The sequence below is a fragment of the Delphinapterus leucas genome, chromosome 7 (genome assembly GCF_059928025.1).
Source record: "Delphinapterus leucas isolate spDelLeu-1000000601 "Yukka" chromosome 7, BTC_Dleu_Yukka2, whole genome shotgun sequence".
In the NCBI taxonomy this organism is placed as follows: Eukaryota; Metazoa; Chordata; class Mammalia; order Artiodactyla; family Monodontidae; genus Delphinapterus; species Delphinapterus leucas.
In genome coordinates, this window is record NC_143135.1 from 103,770,249 (window position 1) to 103,798,169 (window position 27,921).

At 49.4% G+C, this 27,921-nt stretch overlaps 1 protein-coding gene across 2 annotated transcripts in view; it reads left to right on the forward strand.

Moving 5' to 3' along the window:
• FLI1 (Fli-1 proto-oncogene, ETS transcription factor) overlaps nt 1-27,921 on the forward strand; it is a 112,894-nt gene that overhangs the window by 39,423 nt on the left and 45,550 nt on the right. For both annotated transcript variants that reach the window (XM_089915805.1, XM_022556229.3), the window contains exon 2: nt 22,405-22,616. In XM_089915805.1, the coding sequence (XP_089771931.1) occupies nt 22,405-22,616 (212 nt within the window). The remainder of the gene's footprint in view (nt 1-22,404; nt 22,617-27,921) is intronic.

Here is a 27,921-nt window from a genome sequence, read left to right on the forward strand (position 1 = left end):
CTCCAGGCCCCTCCTATCTGGGTTGCAATCAGCATCCCGAGGAGGGGGGACCGAGCACGTGACCGGACAGGACTTGCTGCTAAGAGGCAAGGTTCAGATTACTCACCTGGGCCCCAGCAACCCCCCAGAGCTCCAAGGACTCCGCAGCTGCAGACAGAAAACACGGTTGGTGTCATTCCTAAGCCCAATTTGCCAGAGATTTGAGTTGGTTAAAAGAGAGACCGGAGGTGGGAAGAGGAGACACAGAAAGAAAAATGTGAGGAAAAATAGTGTTTTCTTGCACATTCAACAGCCCTGCCTTGTCCTTTTCAGGACACTCAGCCAAAAAATTTAGGGAAGGCTGTACTTGTGTGTTTGCCAGAGACCAAGATTTTTGTGCAAGGCAGGTCTAAAGATGAGTTTTGTGTAAGAACACATACATAGAACCTGGTTAAAAGTTCAGGGTGATTGTGACCCAAACCATGGTGACAGAAGAAGTGAAGTACCTTTCCTCAAAGATAACTGCACATTGAATGTGTTTGTCTTTCTGACCCGCACAGTCTGCATCTTGCTGTGTTTTGCTTGGTTTGCACTAATGCTCTAGCTGGTGGTCATTTGCTCTTGGTGGCCAGTTTCGCTTCCTGGTTTTGAGAAAATGGCAGTGAGGCCTGTCGCTTGGGCATACTGTGTCACTGCAGGAAGTGTGCAGTTTTAAAATGTCAAAGCCAGCAGCCTCCTGTCCGGTGCATGCCATCCATCAGCAAGTGTCTCTGGACCCCCGAGGAGCCCACTGCCAGTTAAAACGGTAACTAAGAGATAAAGATCTCACCTCAAGACTGCCTACCATCTAACCAAGGGCGCGAGATCAAAAGGGAAGGAAAAATGGCATTAACAGAAAAATAATAAATGTACTCATTGCTACAGTGTTTGGGGGCAAAGCATGCGTCAGAGAAAGGGTGGCGCCATGGGGAGGGCTGGGTTCCTGGGGTTCAGAAGGTGGGCTCACATTCTTCTGTGACCAGAAATGAGGTCTCAGTCTTTCTGTACCTTCCTTTCTTCATCAGCAAAATGGGGGAGGGGAATAATACTACCTACTTCTTTCGTTTATTATGGTGATTGAATGCGATTTTAGGTGTGGGAAGGCTTCTATTCGAATAAATGCCTTACACTATAAAATAGTCTAAAAGTTTAGTTATTATTAATGCTATAGTAACAGCATGGAGGGAAATCAGTCTAGAAGATGCATCTCTGCTATTTCCACTAAAAAGAGAGAGAGGCAGAGACTGAACTGAGTACAGGAATTAAACCAGCCCAGGACTCTGTTCTAGCCCCTCACTCTTTGCTTAATTCCTCTGTAATAACTTAAAGGTAATCATGGTTATCATTTGTATTGAAAGATTTAAGATGAACTTATCATGTCTAAGATTTGGAGAAATCCAAGAAGATAACATACTTCCTAAGACACCATTTGGTTTTAATTTTCAGGGAGCTGACCTTCAATTTAGTAGAACTTTGTGACCGTGTAGTTGGTGTAATTCCTTAAGAGATCAGTTTGATGATCAAGAAATGATCATAGTGATTATCGGTATTATTAGGTGTCTAGATAAGAGAGGCGAATATAAGGTAACTTTATGACATCTGTGTGATTATGATTTCCTAGGTAGCTAGACGAACCAGGAGTCTGAATTTGGCTGTAGTTGGAGAATAAATTGTGAAATGTTAATGAATTTCATTGGCCTTCCCAAGCCTTCACCACCCTTGTGTGCTAGACCCCCTTGGAAATTCATCTGATTCCCACAAGCAGAAAATAGGATTAAGAATAAGATTTTTTTTTTAATTTTCCTTCAAGGATCTCATGTGCTGGTCTGAGAAATTACTTTAAAGGGAAGACAGAGGCCAGTTGAAACAAGCAGCTAGAATTGGGGACGGGTTGATCCTGAAGATTCCTGATACTAAAACTTCCATCTGGTATCAGAGGCCAAATCTCAGTTCCTTGGGCATCACCAAGGAGGCCATCTATCTGCTTTAGCACTGAGACTTTCCTATTTCAATCGTTTACCCAACCCCACTAAACAGGAAGTGCAAACTGCTCGAGCTGAACAAGCAACCGCCCCCCAGGGCCCCCCTCCCACCCCACCCAGCATAAGTACATTGTTCTTTGCTTTCCATTCATTATGATGAGCTGTGTACATTCATTTCATAGATGCAAGGCAATCAGAAGTTGTTAGAAAAAGAAGACCCGGTGATAATTCTTATCCTCAGGAATTTTACTCTCAGGAAACTTCCAACAAAAGGAGTCATACGAATTGATAAACTACAGCTTTTGATGGTGATATTAGCAATGCTTAGATATTACAAATTCTTAGGATATGTACTTGTAGCAGGCGCGTCAGATCTAAGATTCCGATTGTTGGCTTGATACCCTGAATTGGTTTGTCACTTGACCAACTTTGGAGAGGCAAGAACCTGGAGAGAGTTCTTGAGACACACTCATTTCAGACACTCCCGAAACGTGCCAGGTACAGATAAAAATCTCCACTCAAGCTATGTCACCTAAAAGCAGAAGCCTATGGCTAATAGTACACCAATAAAGTGTGTGGTTTAATGGCTTTCCAGGGCAAATGTCCAGTAAATACTGTATGATCAGAAGAAAACTAGAAAGAATGGTTATTTTTTTGATTCTAGAAGAGATAGATAACTGCCACTTTGTCTATGTGCATTCTTTCTCCTGTAATACTATTTGCATACGTTAAATATTTATAGCTCAATTTTTAGTAGTTTCAAAATGCACTGTAATTTGTGGGTATCTGTGTGTGTGTGTGTGTGTGTGCGAGCGCAGGTGTGGGGAGGGCAGTGAAAAAGATTAAGGCCTCTTGTCGTTGGTGGGAGAGCCTGACTCAGCACCCTAGACCAGTCCAGCCCAGTTTCCAAAGGATGATACTAACCAGATGAGTCTCCCTCCCCAAACTCCAAGCAAACATATTCTAAAGGATCAGTGTATGTATAAGAATATGGGTGCCTGAGTTCTAGAGGCATATTTCTGCAGTAGATTTAACTCTTATAATGACAGGGACTTCTGAAAACCCTTAACTGAACTTGTTGAATCCAGCCAGCTACGCAGTGATGATGGTGTGGGCTCTCGGTGGGAGCAGGAGATAGAGACCAGGGGAAGGAAAGGACCTGGGCCAGCATAGCTCCATCCCCACATCTGTAGAGGTGAGGGGAGCCTCTCTGACCACCTCCCAGCATTATCTTCCGGTCTGTCTTCAACTGGGAGCTGAAAAGCTAGACTAGGAAGCACAAAGTCAGGTATTCATGAGTGAGACTGGTAGGACAGACACAAACGGAGCACATTTGCATCTCTCCAGACGGCCTCCACCGTACCTGCACACTGGCCCCTCTGCAACACCGGGCTTCTCTCCAGGGTCAGCAATCTTGACCCAGTCCTAAGTGGGGATCTCATCCAGCCCCACCCCCTCCACCTACTCTCCAAACCATGAATCCAGCCATGAACAAGATGTTCCTTTTTCTACCCTTCTTTTCAATTTGATTTTTAATTAAATAAATAATACGAATACATTCCTGTTAAAAAAAAAAATCAACTAAAGGTAGAGCCCCCTGAGTCTGGGGTGAGACCACACCCCAGTCTCACTTCCCATCCTAGAAGTGGCCATGGAGGGTTTATTGAGGGGCCTAAGACACATTGTCCAAACGGTATATCACTTTTTCCCTTAGGAAACTTTCTTTTTGGCTGAGTTCCAGTTACTCTTGCTGTAATGTGACTTGTGAGGTTTTTGTGGAGTTTACTTTCTATCCAACTGCTGTTGGTCAATTGTACGTATAATACTGAGGCTTGGCAGTCAGGTGCAGAATTGCTTAATTAAAGTTTGTGTGGAAATAACTCGTTATCTTTATGGATATAAATAGCCATCTGTGGTTCCTTGAGCTAAAGACTTCTACATCATCACCCTAGAACTTGGGAGCTGGGAGGGATAGCCAGGTTCTACCACTGAGCTTTCCGTCTTAGTCTTGGCAAGTCTTGTCAACATTTTACCCTAGTATTGCCTTTGTGGTTGCATAATTTTTAAGAGAATGTGCTCGTGGGGGAGAAAACGCTCTCCGTGCTATCCTCACTCTCCCTCACCCTTCTGCATTAGGCACCATCTTGTCCCACTCTTTCATTTTACGAAGGAGAAGTGGAAAATCAGAGAAGCAACCTTTGCTTAGGACCCCACATCAGGCATCACCAATACACTGAAATCTAGGACAGCCAAGGCTCTGCCCTTTTCGCATTACTCAAGTGCTGCAAAGCTCAGAGCTCCCCTCCACCCTGGTTCATCCACCACCACCCAAGCTTTCCAGACCATTCCAGATGCCATGCCCAGGCTCAAGGCCATTCTGATTTCTGAGTATCTTCTAGCTACTGAGCCACTGCATGGGATAGAATGAACAGAACCCAGCTTTATAGCCAGAAAAATCTGGGCTTTCCTTCTGCCACCCCACTTCGTGCTGTGTGGCATTGGATAAATCATACAACCAAGCCCAGGCTCACTTTCTTCCCTTGTAAACCATCTGTCCTCCTTAGAGGGTTGTCATGAGGGCCAGATAACACAACGCCTGTAAAAGCACTTGGGAAAAGAAAATGTTGGAGATAGATAATCATTGTTATCAACGTTTGACTCATCCTCTTATGTACAGGACTGAATATTTCTTCCATTGATGTCAGAACAAAAACGTTGAACAAACAAAGACCGAGGGCTGCATTTCTGCTCTGGAGTCCCCTGTGTTACAGCATCCGTGTTGGGCTTTCCAGTGTGTAGACTGAAACCAAACAAAACAAAACAAAAAAGAAGAAGAAAAAGCAGCAGCAAATACTGCTTGGTTTTGCATTTTCCCTTCTGTTTTCTGATTAGAGTCTCTACGGCCTGTGAGTGCAGAGAGAACCTCAAAAGATTGTGCTCTCTGCGGATAAGCACCCAACCCGATGTTTATCAGCACTTATCTCCTGCAAACTCACTCTCTGGAGGCTTCAAAGACAGGGGAGATCTCTCAGCCTTGTTCTGAGGAGGGGCAAGCTCCTGCAGGGCTTCGGCTGCAGGTGTGGTCCCAGAGCCCTTGCTCCATCTTTCGGAACATGGCGCTTTTGTTCCTCCTCGTGCAAAAGAAGGAAGCAGAAGGTTTACCCAATGTTCAGGGATGGGTACTGGGGTAGAGGGAGCTGTGGAAGAAAAGGAATATTTTGAAACAAGCTCTGAAAGGCTGAAAAAGTAGGTGAAGCTGGGGAGGGGAAAGCAGACTAGCTCCCCCACCTTCCCTCCACCCCACCCGCCCACCCAGTCCTTAATCTGCCAAACAACCCATCGCATCTTCCAAAGGTGTTTGAACTCCCTTCATTTGCTTCCAGCTCACCTTCCCACACCTCCTTGAGGGCACCCACTGCTCTCAATGCAGAGCAGTTGTCAGCCCAGTGGGACCCTGGGAGGGAGGGAGGGAGGGAACGGGGTGGGGGGAGAGGGGGGAGCCAGCGTTTTATTAGGCTGTTGAATTTGATTTATTAGGGGGGAAAAAATCCTTCGCTCGCTTGCCACACAGGTTATTCTCAAAGTGAAAACTCTATTTTACTTTGAAAAAAAAAATGGTGAAAGTGCCTACAGTTATGAATGGAGCTCTTTGTTACCTTCCAGATCGACAAGACAGACTGTTTGGTTCATGTCTGTGAACTAGCAAAGAAGTGCGGGGGCCTGGGAGACAGATGTGGCCTTAATTGCATGGAAATATTAGAAGATCTTTAAGCCGTTTTGACAGGATTTTCCTCCTGCCGCAAGAGCAAAGGGCCACGTCTGAGCTGCATCAGGTCTGGCCAGACCCTCTGGCTACGCCTCGTGTCCCCACGTGTGCGGGACACATGGGTCTTGATTCACGTGCTCTGGTGTTAGAGGGAAACAGAGGCCTCCTGGCCATCAACTTCTATGTATGGCTGTGCTCCATGAGTGCAGAGAGTAATCTCCCAAGAAACCCTCTGACCCAAAGTGGGAAGGGCAGCTGTATATTGAAATAACTACTCGGGATATGTGTACACACGTGTACAGGGAGGGTGGTGATCAGATGGTCTCTATCGGAAAGGTGTGCTCGGAAAGCTCTTGAGGGACCCACACGGGGTCTGAAAGAGTAAATCTGCGATCACAACAAATAACGGTATCTAAAGACAACATCTTTCCTATCTTTTCCTTTTGGTGCTTACATTTGGTTTTTATAGAAGGACTGGCCCATTGGGGGTCCTGACATTAAGCCAGAGAAATCCTTGAACGCTGTTGGGCTGTCAAAGACCAAGACCCCATGAATGTGGTCAACCTGATTTCCTGTCAGCCGGCCTGACCATGGGCCCACCATGCTTTTACCCCCTCCTCTTCCCCTAATCATCCCAGTTAGTTTTCTGTGTGCTTAGAGGATGCATTTTTTTTTTAAATGTGCCTCTATTAAAAACAATTAAGAGGATTTATCTGCTGGGAGGGAAGGGGAAACCCCTCTAAAACTGTAGCAGTCTCTTTGGAATATAAGAGTGAATATTTTAGATTAACTCTTTCTCAATGAGCTCAGACCATCAAATGTTGACAGGTGGGACCTGGAGTGGATCCATGCCGTAGGGGCCTCCCTTCAGAGGCTTAGGTGATCTGAGGCATCCTAATGGTAGGGTCACCTCTTAGAGGTGAGTTGGGGTAGAGTGTGGTTTGGTTTCTTAGTTGATGTTGGGCCTGGGAAAGATGGGGACAGGGTGGCCGGAAAGGAGGGGAGAGAAGGTGCAGCGGCAAAGATCCTGTTTGCATAGAAATGTTGATGTTGTGGGAAGAAGGGTTCCCAGGCAGAGCTGGCACCCAGAGCCCTGGGCTGCGCCCATCAGAGTCGCCAGTCTCCTAAGGGCTAAGCATTCCGGAAGCACCCGTGATGTGTCGCGGGGCCAAGAGTGCACAGGTTGAAGCTCTGGTTTAAAGCACCGTCGCCATGCACTGGGACTTGGGCTCTGGGGCTGAGCAGCCTGCCAGGATGCAGGGAATCTTACTGTGGGGTCCTCCCACCGTGCCTCCAGATCGCTCAACATCCGGGTGTTGTTTGAAGGCCCTGCCGTGAGAGCCACAACCTTTTTCTAAAGGGAGATGGTGTCCTTCCAAATTCCTTAGGAAGAAGCCCCCAGAGGTCGGGGCGCTGTGTCTAGGCCCCCTTCTCCCTGCTCTGTGCTCTTTAGATACGGGATGCAATGTTTCCGTGAGGTCCCAGCTGAATATTTGTGACCAGGAAAGTCCCTGCCGTACATTTGTTGACAGGCAATAGAGTGTTAACACCCTCCCCTCCCCTCATTCCTGCTCAGTTCACTGCTCTCCCCTCCTCTGAAATCCCCCTGCCTTGGCAGTTGTCTTCTGTCTACTTCACGCCCTGCCTCTTTCTCGGGAGGCACTGCTCAGCTGCTTTATCGCTTTCGGAGATGCTACACCAGGGTATCTGGGAAAGCCATCGGCCCGGATTGTTGCATGAGCTCACGGTAGCATTAAAAGGCAGCGCCTTACGCTTTCCAGAGTTCTTTTGCTGACCTCGCTCTTCTTTAATTTGGTCCTCACAACATACCGTAATTCCTACCGTATTTAATTCAGGATCTTCCCCCATCTCCCTCTCCCAGCATCACCTCCCCCCGCCCTGGGCACAGTGGTGATTGCACAGCAGACTTGGAGAGGCTGCTCACTTCTCAGGGGACCCTCTATTCACAAAATCACTTGCAGGCGTTTACTTCACTACGCAGACACAGCCAGATCAGCAGGAGGGAAAGTTTCTACAAATCTCCTAATTCCATTGCAATCAACAAATGCTATTAAAACTCTCTGATGTCATTTTCCACAGACACATTCTTGACTTTTTATCACAGTGCCTGGAGCAAGGCACATGTCCAACCAATATGAATGAATGCCTCAGAGAAGGAATGCTTTTTGTGACAAATATGTTTCACGATCCCATAATGAGACAGGACGTGTTCAAGAAATATCCAAAGTGACCGTCACACATTTTGAGTAGTACGTAGACCGGCCACCAAGCACGAGTGTCTAGAGCCCATGCTAGTTAACGTGGCAATCCCTAGCACATGTGGCTCTTTCAATTTATATTAACTAAAAGTTAAAAATTCAGCTCCTCAGTCACACGGGCCACATTTCAAATGCTTGTAGCCACCAGGACTAGTGCCTTCTGCGTTGCATGGTGCAGACTGGAGAACGTTTCCTATCGAAGAAAGTTCTACTGGACAGCGCTGGTCCGAAGGACCAAATTCAAGAGTTCCGTTTCTTTCTATGTAAAAGGATCATAGGTTTATGTAAACAGTTTTTGTGTCTTAATTCCGAGTTTATCACAAGACTGAGGTTGAAGAGTATACAAACCCTCGTTCCTCCTTTCCACAATCTCTAACACTTTTTCAAGTCGTTCAGGCTGGGAGACCTGAAACCTTTCTTGGTTTGGGATTAGAGAGAGCAAGGTGACGACGGGTTCCAAGAAGCGCGGGGTTGGGAAGGTTGACATTGTTGGCTTTGGCCTTCTCGTGAAAATCACCAAGGCCAACAGAACGTGGGAGATCCCAACCGTGAAGAAACCCAAGCAGAAGTAGCAGCATGAGAATTGACAGTCATCAACAGTGGATCCTGAAGTAAAGGGAACCAAGCAGGGAAAGGAGCTGAGAGGCTTTTTGATGAGGTTTTGGACACCTCCTCATGGCTTCCCCACCTAGGAGAGCGGTTTCCCATTTCCCATAAGTTTTTGGAACGTCAAGGATTAAGCCTTACTGCCATCATGACTCCTGTCCTTGGGACAGACAGACAGGTGTGGCTTCTACGCGGCAAGGCCGGTCCCTCCAGAAGCTTCCAAGAGTCGAACACTAAGTACCCTTTATAGAGAAAGTAACTAAATCAGTCCCAAGTCCCTAGGAACTGTCAGGGGGCTTCAGCTGGGTTTTCTGCTCAACCAGCTTTACTGAGAGTGACAAAGAAAATACCTCCATGTAATCCCACTGAGATGTTTTCATTGGAAGCCCTTGGCAGGACTTGTTCACAAAATATCTACTTTTCCTTATAGATGGATGCCGAGAGACAGGAGGCCCAATGCCAGAATGCCTAGGCTTGGCACTCAAGTCAAACGAGTATGAAGGCCAACCCAGTGGGTGACTGCTTTGAGGGTGGCTGCCAACCGAGAGACCAGCTGTGTACCAGAGGCAGAGTCTGAGCTCCAAGAGGAGCGATGCCTGGCTTCTTGTGTGGAGACCAGGCTGTCCTCGGTTCCCCTTACCTCTTCCCTGGAAGGGGGAGGGCAAGGAGCTGAGGCACACTGCGATCTCTGAGTTACCATAGATGGGGCAGCCCCATAGCGCGTCAGACAAACCAGGATAACTTTGAGAGTGAAAGGAGGCATTATTAAGCATTTTCTGGCACAAAAGGCATCAGTTGGGACCGTCGCAGGCAAATGAGGCTATAGGATCGATCTGCTAATCGATGATAGGACTGAAGCACTGGCTCAGAACTGGCTCTCACCTAGTTCAGTCTTTTGTGTTTTGGTAAAGAAATAGGCCCGGAGAAATGAAGTGCTTTTCCTATCTTAAAACCCGTGGATTAGAATAAGAAGGTTAAGCTTAAGGAGTGCTTTACTGTGTGACAGGCATGAGTTAGCATGCTAATATCATCATCACTATTTTACCAAAAAGGAAACTGTGGCACAGAGAGATGAAAGAATTTGCCTAAAGTCACGGAACTAACAAGAGGTACCAGAAGCAACATCTCTAAGGGGCCAGCACTGTGCCGTGCAGAGCAAGGACACAGTGGGGAGCCCTTCGCCTCACCCCATCCTCACATTAACCCTTTGCAGTGGGTTCCGTCGTTGTGCCCATTTTAGGGATGAGGAAACCAAGGTATTCGTAAGTGTTAATAACGTCTGTGGAAAACCACAAAGAAAATCCATCCGTGCGGGATTTACTTTCTGGAGAGACAGAGCATCAACCTGTGAAAAACTACAGTATCCAGAAGGAGTTAAAGACAAATAAAAGCAACGTGACAGGGCAGTCTAGAATAAAGTGCTGAATCAGCGATGAGATGGAAAGTACTACAGACTTCAGCAGAGTGAGAGGTTACTGCGGTGAGCTGCAGGGTGGCAAAGCTTCCTGGAAGACGTGGTGGAACTCCAGGTGTTCTAGAAGGTCCCTTCCACCCACCTCAGGCTCTACTTCCTCCAGGAGGCCAACCCCCAAGGCCCTCACTCACAGCCCTCCCATCCCCCCCACATAAGTCCCCTACATAAGTCAACCTTCTCCCCAGATTGAGCACCTTGGGGCGCATTTATCTTTGCATCCCCTGTACTGAATGCCTGACATGTAGAAGGTCCTCCATAAAGGTTTGGTGAAAAGCTGAGATTTAATGAGGCAGGGTCTATGCAGGGACGTCTGGATAGAGCAAAGGGAGAAGAAAGCTGGTGTCCACATAGGTGTTTGCAGACACGCAAAGAGCAATCAGAAATCTGTATTATAGAGATGTCTATAGGCCAAGCGTGCTGGGGAGAAAGGGGTGGCAGGTCTTATATAACAAGGGGAGAAACTATTTAAAATAGGACATTAAGTCCATCAACAGAGGAACGGATAAAGAAGATGTGGTACATATACACAATGGAATATTGCTCGGCCATAAAAAGGAACGAAATTGTGCCGTTTGCAGAGACGTGGATGGACCTAGAGACTGTCATACAGAGTGAAGTAACTCTGAAAGAGAAAAACAAGTATTGTATAGTAACACTTATATGTGGAATCTAGAAAAATGGTATAGGTGAACTTATTAAGCAGAAGTAGAGACACAGATGTAGAGAACAAATATATGGATATCAAGGGGGGAAGGGGGCCGTGGGATGAATTGGGAGATTGGGATTGACATATATACACTACTATGTATTATATAAAATAGATGACTAATGAGAACCTGCTGTACAGCACGGGGAACTCCACTCAGTGCTCTGTGGTGATCTAAATGGGAAGGAAACCCAAAAAAGAGGGGGTATATGTATCTGTATAGCTGACTCACTTTGCTGTACAGGAGAAACTAGCACAGCATTGTAAAGCAACTATACTCCAATAAAAATTAATTTAAAAAAATAGGACGTTAAAATGCAAGAGAAGGAACAAGAAAGGGGGACACGAACAGAAGGTACAGATGGATTAGAGGAACAGAGTACAGTAAACCCAGGAGGTGGGCAGAGACGGGGCCAGGGTGGCCGAGCCAGCCCAGAAGACGGACCTCTGTGGGCACCTCCCCTGGTCACTCCCGTCCTTGTGTTGCTGCAGCAATCTGGTAGCCATATGCCCTGGGGCCACAGAAGAACTAAACACCTTGGCTAGAATAGCTCATCCAGATGTGAAAGTTGGAAATCCTGCACACTCAGAGTCGACTAGCTGGGCCTGAGGTCACCCAGCGTGGCTCCTTGGGCGTGAATCACGGAAAGGAAACAGCTATTAAGCACTGGGAAATGGATTCGGGATCCTCTTTGCCCAACGCCCTGGAGAAAGTGAAGTCAAACGGAGTCACTCGTGCTGGGCCCCGGGTGTCCATCAAGGTGAAGTGGACTCTCCCCTCTCCCTGGCCAGGGCCAGCAGGGCTCACAGATATGGACACCCTGCTTCTTGAGGCTGGTTTTGCTTTTGCCCCCCTGCCAGGATGCTCCCTGGGTGTAGCTGGAAGAATAGATCGAAGGGCCCCTACGTGCTTGTTTCCTGCCGGGCTTCCTGTGATTATGAGGGCACCCGTTGCCACGGAAACCATCACATGAGGAAATCAGCAGATAAGATCACAGCTTCTAGGAAAAGGACCTCGAGTGCTTTTTTGGTGGGGGGGTGCGGAGTAGTCAGTGGCTTCGTGTTTAAATTTGAACGAGAAACGGTCACTGGGTGCGGCGGGTTAAAAAAATGGACAAGCCTGGGTGCAAGGCTTAATGTCTCGTGGCCGAGAGTGAGCCGGAGGTCTGGCTGGCAGCAGAGGTGCTGGCGGGAGAGGGACGCTCTCGGTGTTTCCCATCATGCTCTGGGGTTCTTATCCGTCAAAAAAATTTGTTGCACACCTGCTAGGTGCCAGGAAATGTGCAAGCTGCTGGATGCAGACAGTGACTAAGATTGACGTGGTCCCTCTCTTTGGGCTGCTTCTAGCAGCAAAACTGGTCTTTGAGACAAAGGATGGGAAAGTTCCCAGGACCCGTGGCCTTGGAGAAGCACCCAAGGATACATGCCATCTACATTTCCTCCCTTCCCAGACGCTTGCAAAAGATGTCAGAAGCCGTCATCAAGACTGGTAGACCAATGTCTGCTTCCCCTGGGGGAGCCCATCGTTTCAGACCTGAACTGCCTCCACCCCCTTCCTCCCTTCGTCACTCTCTTGTCACAACAGACCAGACTGAGCTCGTCTTGGTCCAGCTAGCAGGCCAGAGCCATAAAGACCAAGGCCCAAGGGAAACTCTTAGAGCCCCCCACTCCCCAGTATCAGGAACTGCATCCCATCCCCCGGCCGGTCCCATCAGCCCACGATGGGGGAAATTCAGACTCTGTGAGGACGCACTGCAGCCACTCCCCACCAGGATGCTTCCTCCAAGCTTTCAGCTCTCTGTGATCAGGGCAGTGCGGCCATTCATCATCGTCAAAGAGCATTAAACGTTCAGTAGAAGACGGTTAGAATTTGCCAGGAACCAAGAGGTTAGGTAATTTGCCCAAAGTTGCACAGCCAGTAAAGCCCTCCATTGACCCAGCTAGCAGCCTGTGCCTTTTATTGGAACGGATTTTACAACGGCACCCTATGGAGTGAAGAGAGCGGAGAAGTGGTTTGCTTCCTTTGTACCCTTTGTCTTTGACCCCTCCTGCAGCAGATGTGCTCGGGGACCCTCTGGGGGACAAGGCGGCTCCCAGCCCATCTCATGCCACCACTTCCGCAATCGGAAAAGCAGGGCAAGGAAAACATTCTGATGTATAACCGCTCATGTGGTGCCACGGGGGCACCAGGGCACCAACTCCTGGTCTTGGAGCAGAGTCCCAGAGGACCCGCGGTGCCAATCTTCGACCCTTTAGTCCTCATCATCCCGGGGCAGAGAAGGGCAGGAGGGGACTCAGAGCAACAGCACTGAGCCACCACCGTGGAAGCATCCTGTATTTTTAATGACTGGTACAGCCACTGCTGTGCAACCGGGCAGAAGACAGTCCCAGTGCAAGGGACGAGCAGTGAAATCCATTGGGAGCTACGGCTGGTCTGGTGTCCAGGACGGCCGCCTTGCCCACCTGCTTCTCCCCATGGCATCTGGGAGTGTGTTTTGATGGTTGACAGTTCTCTCTTCATCATCACCCCTTTGCACCTGGCAGGGCTTTATTTAACCCTTCCAGCCAATCAGAACTGGCAGGAGAATACGGACTTGATTTCACAGAAGAGAACGTCTAAGCTTGCCAACCACAGCGAGGCCTCACATCCCACCCTCTTGCCACCCTGTCCCTTGGGAACCTCGGGGTCCACCTCTGTGGTCAGGTCACTCCTTATTATTAGAGAGGGGCTTGGTCCCCGGAGTGTCAAATGTAGCAAGTTATACACAGCAGATCATGGCTGGCCTTTTCACACTCCCCATCGTCATTGAGAGAAAGCAGCTTGAAGAGTGGTCAGCCCCATTGTAAAGAAACAGAAAGGGCAACACACTGTAAAATGTTCCCTTCTTGGAGCTCAGACTAACCTTCTATCTGCCTTCCTGTTAGTATCCACATTCAGCACTTTTCTTCTTTTCAGCATTAAAGTCATTCTCTGTGGGAGGAGAATGTAACTTTGATCTTTAGAGATCCCTTTAAATGTGGTTAGGGTCAAAAAAGTGACTGTGAAAACTCAATGTCAACAGGCAAAGGTAAATACCCATGGGAGACGTGGAGAAGCATCTAATGGGAGACGGTGATTAACAGGGGCCTCCAGCTCTGGATTCTGTTACATGGCCATCTTTATGGAACGCCAAGGCCCTCTCCTCTGAACTCATTTAGGCTCATTCCCTTAATTTATTAAACTCCATTAAATAAAATACTTTCATCTGCAAAGGATTCCAATTCCATCTTCTAGGGACTTGGCTGGCTGCCTTTCTCTGGGCGGGCCCCAGCAGAAGCCCCCCCCCCCGTCCCCCCCCGCCCCCCCCCCCCAGTTAGTGAAGATCTAAGTGACCAGGAGTGGGCATGGAGGCCTGGGGGCGGGGCAGGGATGAGGTTAGAAATTTCAATAAGCTACTTTAGAAATCAGCCAAACACTCTGAGTTTCCAGGGCCAGTTTGGCTGTGCAGCAGAGCCCAGGATAGGATTAGACAGAGTTAGCAAACGGGGAACAGTTTGGGGGGAAGAGTATAAGCTTTGCAGTCAGGCTACGGGTTGGAGAGTCACTAGTTCAGGTTTCTTTACAGTAATATGAGACTCTTAGCTCACATCGTAAAAGGCTAAATGAGGTGATGGTTGTGAAAGTTCCCTGAAAGCTTCATGTTATCACACTATACTTGCTCTGTTTGTTCCTTCTAACTTAAAAAGTGGTCCCTGCTTGTTTGTTTTCTCACTGTTGTTGTTTGTCTGGGGTAATTCCCCTACATGGTTATCAGAGGAGTCAGGCCTTATGGCTGAGCCTGACCCTCCCTCACTGTACGAACCTGGAGAGGTTAGGCTTTGGGCCTCCGCTTCCCCACGGGGTCTGTCCTGGTGCTGACTGCTGTCAGCCCCTGCCAGTTACCATAGTGAGAAGGTTACTCATACAATCCTCCTCTACCTCCTTTGAATATGGATCTCTTGTTGCTGATCAAAGTGATAGGAGATGCTCCAGTCGCTACATGAGAAATCACCCCCAAATCTAGTGGCACAAAACAATTATTATGCTTATGAGTTCTGTCAACCTTCGTCGAAGGTTCCTCACTCCCAGGCCTGGAGGCTGATGCTGGCTGGTGGCTGGTGGCCTCAGTTGCTCTGTGTGTGGACCTCTCCATGTAGTTTCTCTGTTCGGGCTGGTGTGGGCTTCCTCACAGGATGGTGGCTGGTTTCCAAGGGCTAGAGGCCCAAGAGAGAACGAGAAGCAGGTGGAAGTCGTAATGCGTCTATCACCTGCCCTTGGAAGTCCTGCAAGGCCACTTCTGCCACCTTCCACTTGCTGAGGCGTCCTAAAGTCTCCTCTGGGTTCAAGGGGAGGGTAATAGACGCAGCCTCTCGGTGGGGAGTGGCAAAGATTGGAAATACTGATGTGGCTGTTTTGGGTCAAAGGCACCCTTCCCGACCTGAGCAGGGTACCTGCGCTGCTCTGCGCAGAAGAGCTTTCAGTTAAAGTTGGGTGACTGATCAATGATTCCACCTTCTTCCTTATCCAACTTTGCAGAACATTTACCTCCTCTTCCCTTTGACACCTGCCCTCTGTGGGATGGAAATAACGGGCAATATTTGGGCACAGGGCTGGCAATTAGAAGGGAGGGAGAGGCCAAAGGTTTGAGCAAACTCACAGGAGCCACCTCTCCTGACACTTCAGATGAGAATGTGCTGACCAACCCCCCAGCACACACACACACACACACACACACACACACACACACACACACACACACACTGCTGCAGAGCCTGCTGGTTTCCCCAAACAGAGAAGACAGAGGACTTTGCTCCCTAGAATCCTGTCTGCATTTTGTATGCTCTCTGGCTGCCAGGAGAAGGGACTTCACGTCATTATGCAAAGAATGTAATACAAAGCCACAGCTCGTGGGCTCCCTGCGGTGACCCAGGGATGAGCTTTCCAGAGGCCTGGTCTGGGAGTCGTGGACCCACTGAGCAGGGGCAGAGGCAGGGAACTCAGTCTGGTCGCTTTTGACATCTTTTTCACTTGCTCCAGCAGAGTTCCTGAGCCACCGAGAGCTGTCCTTACAAGTTTCGGGGCAGGACAGGGGAGAGGAGGGGAAGGAAACAACGTAGGGTCAGTTCTTCTCAGGCCCCTCTTTTGGGTCATTCCCTGGGCTAGAAATAAATACTCAGCCTAATTGTAAGAATCAGGAAAGGGTGGGGGAAAATTGGGTCTTTTCCTTCTCTAACTCCATTTGGCCCATCACCGTGGCCCGTGTGTGTCCTTGCTGCACGTGGACGACGGCAGACATTTCTTCCATGCACTCCTGCAGAGAATGGGGGGATCCTCACGGCACCCTCTCCAGCATTTTCCCTCCCTGCCTGCATCTCTGCTAAGGTCTTTGGAGATGCAGTTATTGGCTCACCACTGATGTCAGCCCGGCCATCATGTGGCCATGCTCTGACCACATCCCCCATCACTCAACTGATGTGAGCACGGAAAATATCCTTTGCTTAATCTAAGGGAAACAAATGGTGGAAGACACATCTGCTGGTATTTAAAAAAAAAAAAAGGAAAAGAGAGGGGAAAAAAAGTATATATGGTAAATTCCAAACTAAGGGAAGTTTATTTATTAGTGAATTCACAGTTATGCACGTGGCATTCTTCTGATATTTCCTACATGCCTGATGTAGGAACAGCAGGATGAGTGGGTGCTGGCCACCTCCTCCCCTCATTTGCAGGATTATTTCAGTGCCTTATCTGTGCCTCCTAGAGGCCTGAATTCAGAAGCTAGAAAGAGAGAGAGGGCTGAAGCTGCAATGGAGCAATCTGATGGTTTGCAAGGAGGAGAAACATAGATTAGGAAGTAGGTTCTCTTTTCTAGAACCCCGTGGAATCTGCATTTCAAATCCAACTATTATCTTCAAACCCGCTCATTTTGAACCTTGGGCAACCTTGGTTACTTTTAAGTAACCGACACAGTTGAGAAGAAGGAATCTCTCAGGCTTTATCTGTCTCCCCTCGCCCTGCCCCCATCTCCAACCCAAAGGGTCCCAAGGCATCTCTTAGCATCGTGCTTCTTTTAAAAAAAACTTTTTTTGTTGTTTTTTTTTTTGTTTTAGTGTTTGCTGTGTCCTAAGACTTTAGGCTCTCGATTTAGGGAGTTCACTTACCTCGTTTTATATTTATTCAAAATCTGCCAGATTAGGTACTGTTATTATCACCATTCTACAGATGAGGAAATGAAGTTTGTAAAGCATAAATAAATTGCACTAGGTGGTGCATTGATGACTAACTGATGGAACTTGGACTGGAACTCAAATCTTTCTGACTCCAAAGATTGTGCTCTGTGTACATCTCAACAGACATAAAGAGTTACCCTCAAAGAAGTTATAGTCTAACTGGGAGGTGGATGGTAATGGTTAAGTGCCCAGACAGCAGATCTGAATTTGAATACCAGGTCACACTCACTTACTACGTCACCTGAGCTGAGTTCACTTCTCTGAATATCCATTTCCTTATCTGAAAAATAGAGGTGATGACAGTGCATCCCTCGTAGGATTGCAGGGAGGATTAAATTAGATCGCTCAGGGAAACTGGATTTGCACTAAATAAATGCTATGATAATCGTCTGCTACTTTGATCTGTTTTCTATAATGATGACAGGGATGTATTGTAAGTGATGTGTTAAAGGCACCTTAACACAAATTGGGTAAGAAGCACCAAGACTAGTGCCCTCTGGCCGTGTCCATCTGCTGGCTCCCTGGGCCAGCAGGGCATCCTGGGAAGGAAAGCTGACACAGTTTGGTCAGCATTTCTACGGCCAGTATGACTATCCACTTAGCTCGGAAATCAAGCTGCCATTCCAAGTAGTTGCCCTTGCCTGAGTGCTCTGGTAAACGGGTCAAGTGGGATACTGTTGTGCTGGACCACTTCCCTGCTTGGAGTCAAGGGGCCCTGTGCCTCCCTCTGGGTCTAGGTCTCAGTGGCTGAGGGACCAGAGCCTGTCCTAAGTGACAGGCCTTTCCTTCCCAGCACTCAGCAGAGCAAAGGGATGTGCTTCGCAGAATCCAGTTACTAAGCAAGTCAGGGCTGGCTTCCCAGGGACAGCGACAAGGGCCGAGAGAGACCCCAGACTGAGTCCCACACGGGATTAGGGCCACGCCCTCTGTCCTTCCTACCGAAGTCAGTTTCCCTGCCATGTGCTCTGCAGCAACCCGGACTCAGCAAGGCTTTAAAGGATCATTGGACTTCCTCTGAATGAAGGGATCAGTGTCAGGTCCAAAGTCAAAAGGAGAAGTGAAGGAACCGAGCCACCCTGAGAACAGTGTGTGAACGTTTATGCTGACGTTCTCTCTGTCTTCAGCCCATCATCCTGGAGGTAACCACTCAGCAACCGTCCCTCAGTATAAAGGTCTTGAGCCTCAACTGCGTACTCATTCCTATAAAGAGTTTTAAGTACAAGTAAGAGTTTCATGTTGAAACTTTTATAAGTTTTAAGAATTTAAGTAAAAGTAAACAGCTTCTAAGACATAGCGAAGTGTGTAACAAGCTACAGGCATGTTGCTGATCCGACGGCCAGTTCAACAGCTCCTCAGCTGGGCAAAGCAGCTCCTTGGTGCCGACGCCCCCATCAACTCACCCCCAGGGACTTCTGGGACCTCCAGTGGGGACAAGATTCTGTCACACAAGTACGACGGCCACACTCACCTCACGCCGTGCTCCTGTCGGCCTCTTCCTGCCCCACACCCGTCTTCCTGCAATGCGCCGCTGCCCCAAAAGCAGCTTGGAAAAGGCTCGCCACTGCCCATTGGGAACATGCCGTGGGCTTGGTCTCGGGACACCCTCAAAGCTCCAGCCTTGAATGGCAAAACGCCGTTGTTTCCTTTCAGAGCCAGTGTGAATCTTCTCCCCAGCTCTCACGCTTCACCAGGATCCCAAAGCAGCTTGTTTGGGGCCTGGTCTCCCCAAATCTACGATTCCCACTTAATGGTCCTCATCTCCTTCCCCTGCTCGTGTTAGGTTTTCTGATCCAGTCCAGGAGGCCAGACGAGGAACCGTTCTCTTGCATCTTCTCTCTCCCCAGCTTCTCCCAGCCACCAATTCTTTTCTCCACCACGTGATGAAATTTTTTAAGAAAGCCTTTTCCCTATCAATGGCTGCAAACAGAAAAGTGTGTGTGTGTGTGTGTGTGTGTGTGTGTGTGTACACGTGTATGTTTACCCAAGCAGTAGTCTCACTTGACCTTTCAAAGCTCAAATGAGTCACAGGGCATTATTATCAGGGAAGGTTTCATGGAGGAAGGAAGATTTCATTTACCTACAAAATGGGAAGAATTGGATGTGTGTCCGGAGCAAGGGGCAAAGAAAGGATGCTCCCAGCGCATGGGCTTACAAAGTCTAAGACACAGGAGGGCACTTGAAGGCCTGTTTAGTGGAGCAGTGGAAACAGCGAGCCTGGGGCAGGAGGTGCAGCCTGGACGTCGTGAACGGGGAACGTGGATGGTGGGCCGCCGGGGCGAAGCTGAGTTCTTGGAAAACAGGCAGATGAGAATAGATTTGCGATGGATGAAACCGAGGATGCTCTCGGAGGGATCTGAGCCGGGGTTGTGGCTGATGACAGTATTTACAGCTTTCAAGGGAGCTGGATCTGGCGGGGGAACGTGCAGGGTGGGCTGGGTGAGGGACTGGGTGCTCGCTCACAGAGGGAAGAGTCTGACAAACACAGCAGAGGGAGCCGAGGACAGGACTGGACAGAAAGGGGAAGGAGAGGTGTTCTGGAGTAAACCAGGGTCCTCTCCTCCTGTGATGTGGCCCCTTGACTGGAGTTTCCTTTGATTGTGAACTGAAGGAAACTTTTTCCCAAAATGAGTTCAAACCGGTTTTGTACCATTTACCACACTGCACTTTGTTCTGTAAAGTATTTTTTCTCATCTACTTAAGAAGTCTCTCCTTGGTCAGCCTCCAGAAATCCCAGCTTGGTCTTATCTGGCCTCTGTTGCAATCTCTTTGCTGTGAACCCTGGTTTCGCCATCTGCTTGGTCCCTCTGACTTGACTACCCTGCTTCTCTGCTCCCTGACCTGCCATCTCTGGGGATAATGATGGTAGGGAACTTTGCCCGAGTATCACTATCCCCGGTCCTGCCTCCCAGGCCTCCTGGCCTCCGTTATTCCATCATCCTCTCCCCCAACCCAGAGGAAAGGAGATGGAAGAAATACTTTAATTGGAAACGCCAAGATTTGTGCATGATCAAGCAAGCATGTCAGCTGCTCTCCACGGTGGAGGATGATACCTGATTCCTTAGGTGTAGTCTGTTTTTGTAGCAGAACTGGTGACTGTTCATCCGTCACCAAAAGGGCATTTATGGGTCCTAGTTGGTAGTGCATCTCCGCTCCTAGTGTAGAACCCCAGGAAGTTCATGGGCTCAGATTCAGGCCTCTGGAAGATGACAGTGACTTTTCAAGTTGACTTTTCAACTTGGAACCACTGTGTGCCTGGAGGACAGTTCAGATCCCTGGTTTGGGGTGTGGAGCCAGCGCGGATCCCTAATTGAAATGGACGATGGATATCATAACCAACAGACAAATGGTTCCAAGAAGCACAACTTTCCTCTGAGTATGACACAGGGCAGCAGGTGGAAAGTGAAGGAGCCCAGTAGATTTTAGGTCTGAATCAAGGGACCCGCCCTGTCCTTTCCATACTGTGCAGGCAGCTCAGCTTTGAAACTGCCGTCTCCGGCCATGTCTATACTCTGCAAAGCCTTCTGGTGTAGGTGCAGACTTCCCGGACTATGCTCCAGTTATTCTTTCCTGATCCCAACCGGAAACAGCTGCAGAAGAGCCTCTTCCTTTGAAGTATGGCTGTCCTCCTGCTGGGTTTGAGAACAGCCGTGGGAGAAAGGGCGACACTTAGCTGGTAGAGCAGATTGTAATTTTAGAGGTATGGGAGCGGGGGCTAAAGTAAAGGTGCCACAGTAGGGCTGCCATAGCAAAATACCACCGACAGTGTGGCTCAGGCAACAGAAATGTATTTTCTCACAGCTCTGAAAGCCGGAAATCCAAAATGGGGTGCTGGCGGGTCCTGAGGCCTCTTCTTGGCTCGCAGATAAGCTGCCCCCTTGCTGCTTCCCCACATGGTGGTCCCTCTGTGCCCACCACCCCTGGTGTCTCTCCATGTTTCCAAATATCCTCCTCTTATAAGGACATCAGTCATATTGGATTAGGACCTACCCAAAAGGCCTCATTTCAACTTAAGCATCTCTTTAAAAATCTTATCTCGAAATACAGTCAGATTCTGAGGAACTGGGGTTAGGGCTTCAACATATGAATTTTAAGGGAACAACTCAGATCATAGCAGGTGGCCTAAGAGAATCTTTACTTGAAGCTAATAACCATCAAAGCTAACTTTACTGGGTGTCACTCTGTACCAGAGACTGTGCTAGACATTTCTCCTGTAATAGTACATCATCACCTCTCCACAGTTACAGATTGTGTAATTATACTTAGATTATATTGATTATAATTAATTCTAGATGGTGAATTACTACCTTTTCTGAAACGTGGTCAACTTAATTTGGTGGAATTGTGTGATCTAGTGACGATCACACCCCAGTCCACAACCTGGGTCGCTGTGATCTGCCATGAGCCGGATGATGAGGGAATCTCATTACCCTGCTTTGGTCGGTAGACCTCCGGAAAGTGTGATGCTGCCGCCTTTCTTCGTCCGCCGTCTCCCCCTGTCCCGGCAGGTGACAGGACAGTAGGCATGGGAAGATCAGCCCTGACTCCTCCATCCACATAGCTGGGATTCCGCCCTCTTTCCTGGGCAGGCTGAATCCTCACATTTAGGGCTGGAAACTGTCATCTGAAGGAATCAGGCAGGAAAGAATGAAGGAGCACTGTGTCCCGGGGAGGCAGGCAGCCTCCCATCTGCATCTCAGATGTGTAAGATGCCCCAGCACATCCTAGAGCGCCTCTAAGCAAACAAGCTAGACACCTGTACCTAGGTCTTCTCATTCAATCACCTATCAACTCTGAAAAAGCTATTCTTATTCCTGTTTGCAGAGAAGAAAAATGAAACTGGAGGGGACCACAACCCTGGGCCTCACCCTTCTTCCCTGGTGTGACCTTGAGCCACATACTTAACCTCTTCGGGTGGGTCTCACTGGCCTCACCTGTAAAAGAAATGTCCCCACTCCTATGCCCCATAGCTTGACTGCTTCCCCAGCTAGTAAGGGGCACTTCTGTTTATCCCGAGAGAGCCCAGGGTTCAAGCACCACCCCAACCCACGCATGTGCTCTGTGTGACCATTCTTCCTGGCCTTCCGCTCCCCACACTCCTTTCTGGGAGTCCCAGCCTATAGACCCAACAGATGGACACACTCCCAGCGGTCTGCATCCCCGCTCCACTCCCCAGACTGCCTCATCACCCAGGGTACCCTGCAGAGAACCCATCAAGCTTGCGCAACTGGGCAGCCCTGGGCCAGCCCGCCGGTTCCCAGGGAGGGTAGGTGGGGAGTGGTGCTGGCTGAAGAGTGACGCCCGGCTTCTGTCTCCTCTCTGCCCTCCAGGAGGCTCTGTCGGTGGTGAGCGACGACCAGTCCCTCTTCGACTCCGCCTACGGACCGGCAGCCCATCTCCCCAAGGCCGACATGACTGCCTCCGGGAGTCCCGACTACGGCCAGCCCCACAAGATCAACCCCCTCCCCCCGCAGCAGGAGTGGATGAACCAGCCCGTGAGGGTCAGTGTCAAGCGGGAGTACGACCACATGAACGGGTCCAGGTAAGCCCGCCAGGCCTGTGCTGCCCAGGGCCGCCTCCCCACCCCACCCCACCCCACCCCCGGCTCGCTCCTCTGGGGCTGAGTCAGCAGATGTGGCACCGAGGGGTGTCTGCAGCAGATGGGGCTCTGGTGCTGGGCCGGGGGGGCCCGAGCCAGTCCCCAGAGAGCTGGGGTGAGAGGCTTACTTGAGGGCCGCGGCAGAGCAGGGCCGGAAGCCCCCCTGCTCTCTGGGCTCCGAGGCAGCCCTCAGGCCCACGACACTAACAGGCACTTTTGGAGCATCTACGTTACGTCAGGCCCAGGTGCAGCCCCTCTTAGGGATAATGAGGCAATAAGATACTCTTCCGTGTCTTGTTCCAGATACTTGGCCTCTCTGGGTGGGTCTCACCGGAGCAAAGATGACCAAACCATTCTTGGAGTAAAAGTCCAGGATGATGAGGGTGAACGCACCTGAGGGCTCCCCGTGCGAGGGAGGACATGTCACGCTTGGAAAGTGTGTTGGGAGTTAGTGCCGCCCTGGGCCAGGAAGACTTTGCAGATAGAGATGGACAAGAGAGGACTGAGGAGCAGAAAATCATAGCGACGAGGGAGAGCACACCTGGGGGACGGGTGGCCCAGGGTCCAGTCCTGCCTCTGAACGTGGGCCAGTTACGGGTCCCTCTGAGCACCAGCGGCCTCCTTTCTGCACGGCTGGAGCATTTACTCTTCCATAGGCTTGTTACAAGGGTCGATAGTGATGCTGTAGGAGAAAGGACCCAGGATAGGGCCCTGGACTAGGAAAGTGCTGGATATCCCAATAGTGACCGTCATGAGCCAAGGTCGAAAATAGAGAAAATGGTAGCCTCGTTCATGAAACGTCAGGCAAGCCAAGGGGCCTACAGCACAGGGAGATAAAAACGGAAATTAAGAGAGAGCCCTGGGGCTTCCCTGGTGGCACAGTGGTTGAGAGTCCGCCTGCCGATGCAGGGGACGCGGGTTCGTGCCCCGGTCTGGGAGGATCCCACATGCCGCGGAGCGGCTGGGCCCGTGAGCCATGGCCGCTGAGCTTGCGTGTCCGGAGCCTGTGCTGCGCAACGGGAGAGGCCACAACGGGGAGAGGCCCGTGTACCGCAAAAAAAAGAGAGCCCTGATGGGCAGGCTAAGAAAATAGGGAATGTATTCCACACGCAAACGCCCACTTGAAACATAGACGTGACATCTGAACATCATCAGATCTGTGACTTGAAAGCTAAGGATCACTGCACACAGAGAGTGGGGAGGGGAGAGTCGGAAAGATAAGTACAGAAGTTAGTGAAACATCCCAGGTAGGAAATTAGATGCTTCTGAGCTAGAGTGATGGCACTGATTGTGGGAATAAAAGCGGAAAGACACATGAGGGACATATCCGGGGGATAATTCATGCGGCTTAGGTGGATAAGTATTGCACTGGGGGGAGGGGTTTGTGAGAGGAAAGAATCGAAGATTGGCAAAGCTTGGATGTTTCCAAGAAGGACAGTGCCAGCAGCAGTCACGGGGGTAGGAGGAGGACATGCTTTGAGTAGGGATGTCAGTGTTGCCCATCAGATACGTGGGGAGCAATCAGTAGGACATCCAGATAAAAACATCTACGAGGCCCTGGAAACCGAAGCTCAGATACTACTGGGGTTTGGAATTTAGGCTTGGGCATCATCGTGGAAGAGTTCTAACTATGCTGGTGGATGAGGTCACGGAGGAAACAAGTCTAGAGAGAGCAGGAGGGGTGCACGGGTGGTGGGGAGGCACCCCCCGGATGGCCCTGGTCTCGGACCTGCCTGTGGAAACACCCGGCCCCAACACACTCCAACCCCACTGACCCAAACCAGCCACTGGGATCCCAGCCACCTCCCCAGCCTCTAGGATTTCAGGGAGGCTCAGGGGATCCGAGCCAGGAACCCCTCCAGTGAGTGAGTGTCTCTCCACAGAGAGAATGAGGGTAATGACCTGCCCCCAGCGCAGGGAAGACGGAGTTTGTCAAACATCTTTCCATGTTACCATTTGCTCCCACCACTCTCCCATGAAGTCCATATTGTAATTGCATCTTGACATACAGAGGCAAAGTGGGCTTTATGGTGGAATATGGCTTGCCTAAGGATTCAGAGGAGGCGGTGCTGGCCCCGGAGCCCAGGCTCTCGGATCCTGGCCCCCCGCGGCCCACCTTTCCGCCCCCTCTGCCTGCCTGTGGTGCCCTTGCCACCGTCTCACGTCTGCCGACACCCACCCCGCAGCATGGAGGGCCATTCAGCAAGGCCTCCCAAACTGGCCTGAACACAGGCACTCCCGATGCTTGCCGGCAATCCAGATCCACCCTTGGACAGGCTTTGGTCTGTTGTAGCCTGAATCCAACCCCCGCTCCCCTCCACTGCCCTTGCCCCATCCAAGCACCTCTCCTTCTAGGCCACCTGGGAGCACCCTTCTTCCTCCCACTTCCTCTTGCCTTCCTGAAATCTCGTCATCAGACAGCAGCCAGAGTCCTCCTTTCAAAATATTTAACTTTCTTGCTCAAAATCCTTTAATGGCTTATGACAAAAATCCAAAGTCCTTCAGCATCCCTCTGACACCCTCTTCACCCTCCACCCCCATCTCTCTCCTTCCGTCCACACCGGCCACACAAGACTCTAGCTGCTTCTGCATGCCAAGCACGTGCGTTCCTTCTTTCTGGAACATTCCTACTCCATCTGGTCTTCTGACTCTCTCCTTCACTTGTTTTACGTCTCTGCCAGAATGTCCCCTTCTCAGAGGCCTTCTCTGACCACCAGATCTAAAACAGCACCCGCCAGTATTCACCCTGCTTGGGTCCTTCCCGGCTCTCAGCACGCCCCTCACTAAAGCGTGGGCAGGGCTTCGAATGTTTACTGGGCGGCACCTGGCACGTGATCGTTGGCTGTTCAACACACGGTTGTTAAATATGTGAATGAACGCGTGGCTAACGCGAATCAAAGGTGAAGATGTTCCTCTATAGTCACGTAGGTCATCCGTGTACAAGCCGGGACAGAGACCCAAGTGAGCTGGCAGCGCCTCAGACCAGCCTGTGTCTGTGCTCAGGTGAGCCTGCATTTGTGAGCTGACTGCTCCCTCCCCTACTGCCAGGGAAGCCTCAAACACTGCAAGATACTAATCCTGGGCAAAGAGGGTCCCCCAAGGAAATCAGTTTTCAGAACCCCCTTGCCAGCTCGTCCCTGGCTCCGGTCACACCAGAAGCCAGCTGGAGGCGAGTTGTGTGAAGACCCCAGGGACCAGATGTGATATCTACCTGGCTCTGGTTACACAAAGCAGCCCCTGCTTTTGATCTGCCCGTCTTGACCAGAGTAGGTTGAGACTGATGTAGTCTCACCCCTCCTGGGAAACAAAGAAGATCCAGTGGACTCTCAGAGCCAGGCAGGCTAGGCGCAGCCGTCACTGGCACCTCATAAATATTCTCTAAGTGCTCACATGGAAACTGGACTGGTGGGCAGCAGGGAGCAAGGATTTTCAGAAAAAATGTCTTTTCTTAAGATGGAACCACGTCAGATCCCATTATTTGAAAACTCAAAAAGAAACAGTGTGATGAAACAGATGCTGGCCTATTTAAATCTCTCACCTGCCACTCTGTGCTTCTATCCTCCAAGTAACACTGATGATGGTACTTTTAATGCAAAAGAGAATTCCTGACTTCAGATGAAAAAACCAGAGTGTAAAATTTGGGATCTCTTGGCTAAGAGACTGAATCTGTGCTTTTCGACGCAGTAGCCACTGGTCACATGTTGCTTTGGAGCACCTGAACTATGGCTTATGCAAAATGGACATGTGCTTGAAATATATTTTAACATACTGGCTTTAGAAGACTTAGTGTAGAAAAAAAGTGAAATATCTCATTAATTTTTTATATTGTTTTTATTGAAATGATCATCTTTGGGTGGTATTGAATTAATATATGAATACATTTTAATATATTATTAAAATTCATATTACCTTGCTTTTTTATTTTAAAAATGTGGCTACTAGAAAATTTTAAATTATATATGTGGCCCCTTCGATTGGACAGTGCTGGGCTAGAATGTTTTGGACTGTCCCGTGATTCACTGAATTCTCTCTGTGTTCTTTGTTAACTTGGGATTCTGAGTTAGTTGATGCTTATCAGAGACCCCACAGATACATGTGTCACTGGAGGAGGTATTCCGTGCACCTAAAGCTACAAGACCCTTCTTGCTTCCTTTGCCGCCGCCAAGTCACAGGGCCTGGTGGAGAGACGGAGGTCTGAGGAGCCCATTGAAATTCGAGCTTGCCCGCGTTGAGGAAGGTTCGCTCTCTTTCTCTGTACCTTCCCCTTGTTGAATCTGTTAGCATGAGTTGCTCTTCAAACAGTGTGGCACACAGGCTCTGCGCTGGATGTAGACTTCAGCATCTCGATCCAAGCTGTGGTCTGCAATTAACTCTCAGCTTCATCCTGTCCCAACCACGGGTTTTGGGGATAACATCCCATGAAGGAAAAAAAAATATATCAACTTATAGAGGGGAAACGCAAAGACCCGCTTGCCTGACCTGCTGGACCAGAGTTTAGCATTAGTCTGCCCCGACGCTCCCTAGACTGGCCAGCAGGATCCAGATGCCCTTATTCGACACCTACAGACTTCAGTTCTACATACAGGAAGACGAGCCTCACACACCCTGTCACTTCTGCCTCCGAATGCAGAGTCCCTTCCTAAGGTGCCTCCTAAAATTCTGAACCTCACAATACGAAGCATGTCACACATAAGCTGGGTGGGAGGCGTACTCAGGGTTCTGGAGAAGCTGTGAGCATCTACTACGTATGAGTTAGGGTGATGGCTTTACTACAGGTGATTTCTTGTCTTGAAATTTGCTTTTAACATATTGCATCTCCTTTACAAAAACAAAAAAGACATATGCACACATCTCTGCATGGCTCCTACGGAAATCCTAAAGACAGCACAGATTTGCTTAATTTCCATACAGTGTACACATGTTGTGGAAGACACACATGATGTGGAAGACACACCTGATAGTCCTCATGCAACCACAGGGCTCCAGTAGCCCTTGGGACCTCACGTTAGCTGTGTGGATATTGCGTATCCATTGACAGTAAGCCTGGGCTGCAGATCTGTGGGTCTGGGTGACATACCCTGAGTTAAGTTGCTCTGAGTTGAAAGGGAAGGAAGAGAAGATGTTTGCATAGTCTGAAGGGGTTATCTTTGGGCAAAGTCTTTGAAATCTCCTTTTATCCAAATACTCAAGACTTCTCATCTTGTTTTAAATCACTTGACAGTTTGCAAGGCACTTCTGGAAACCAGCA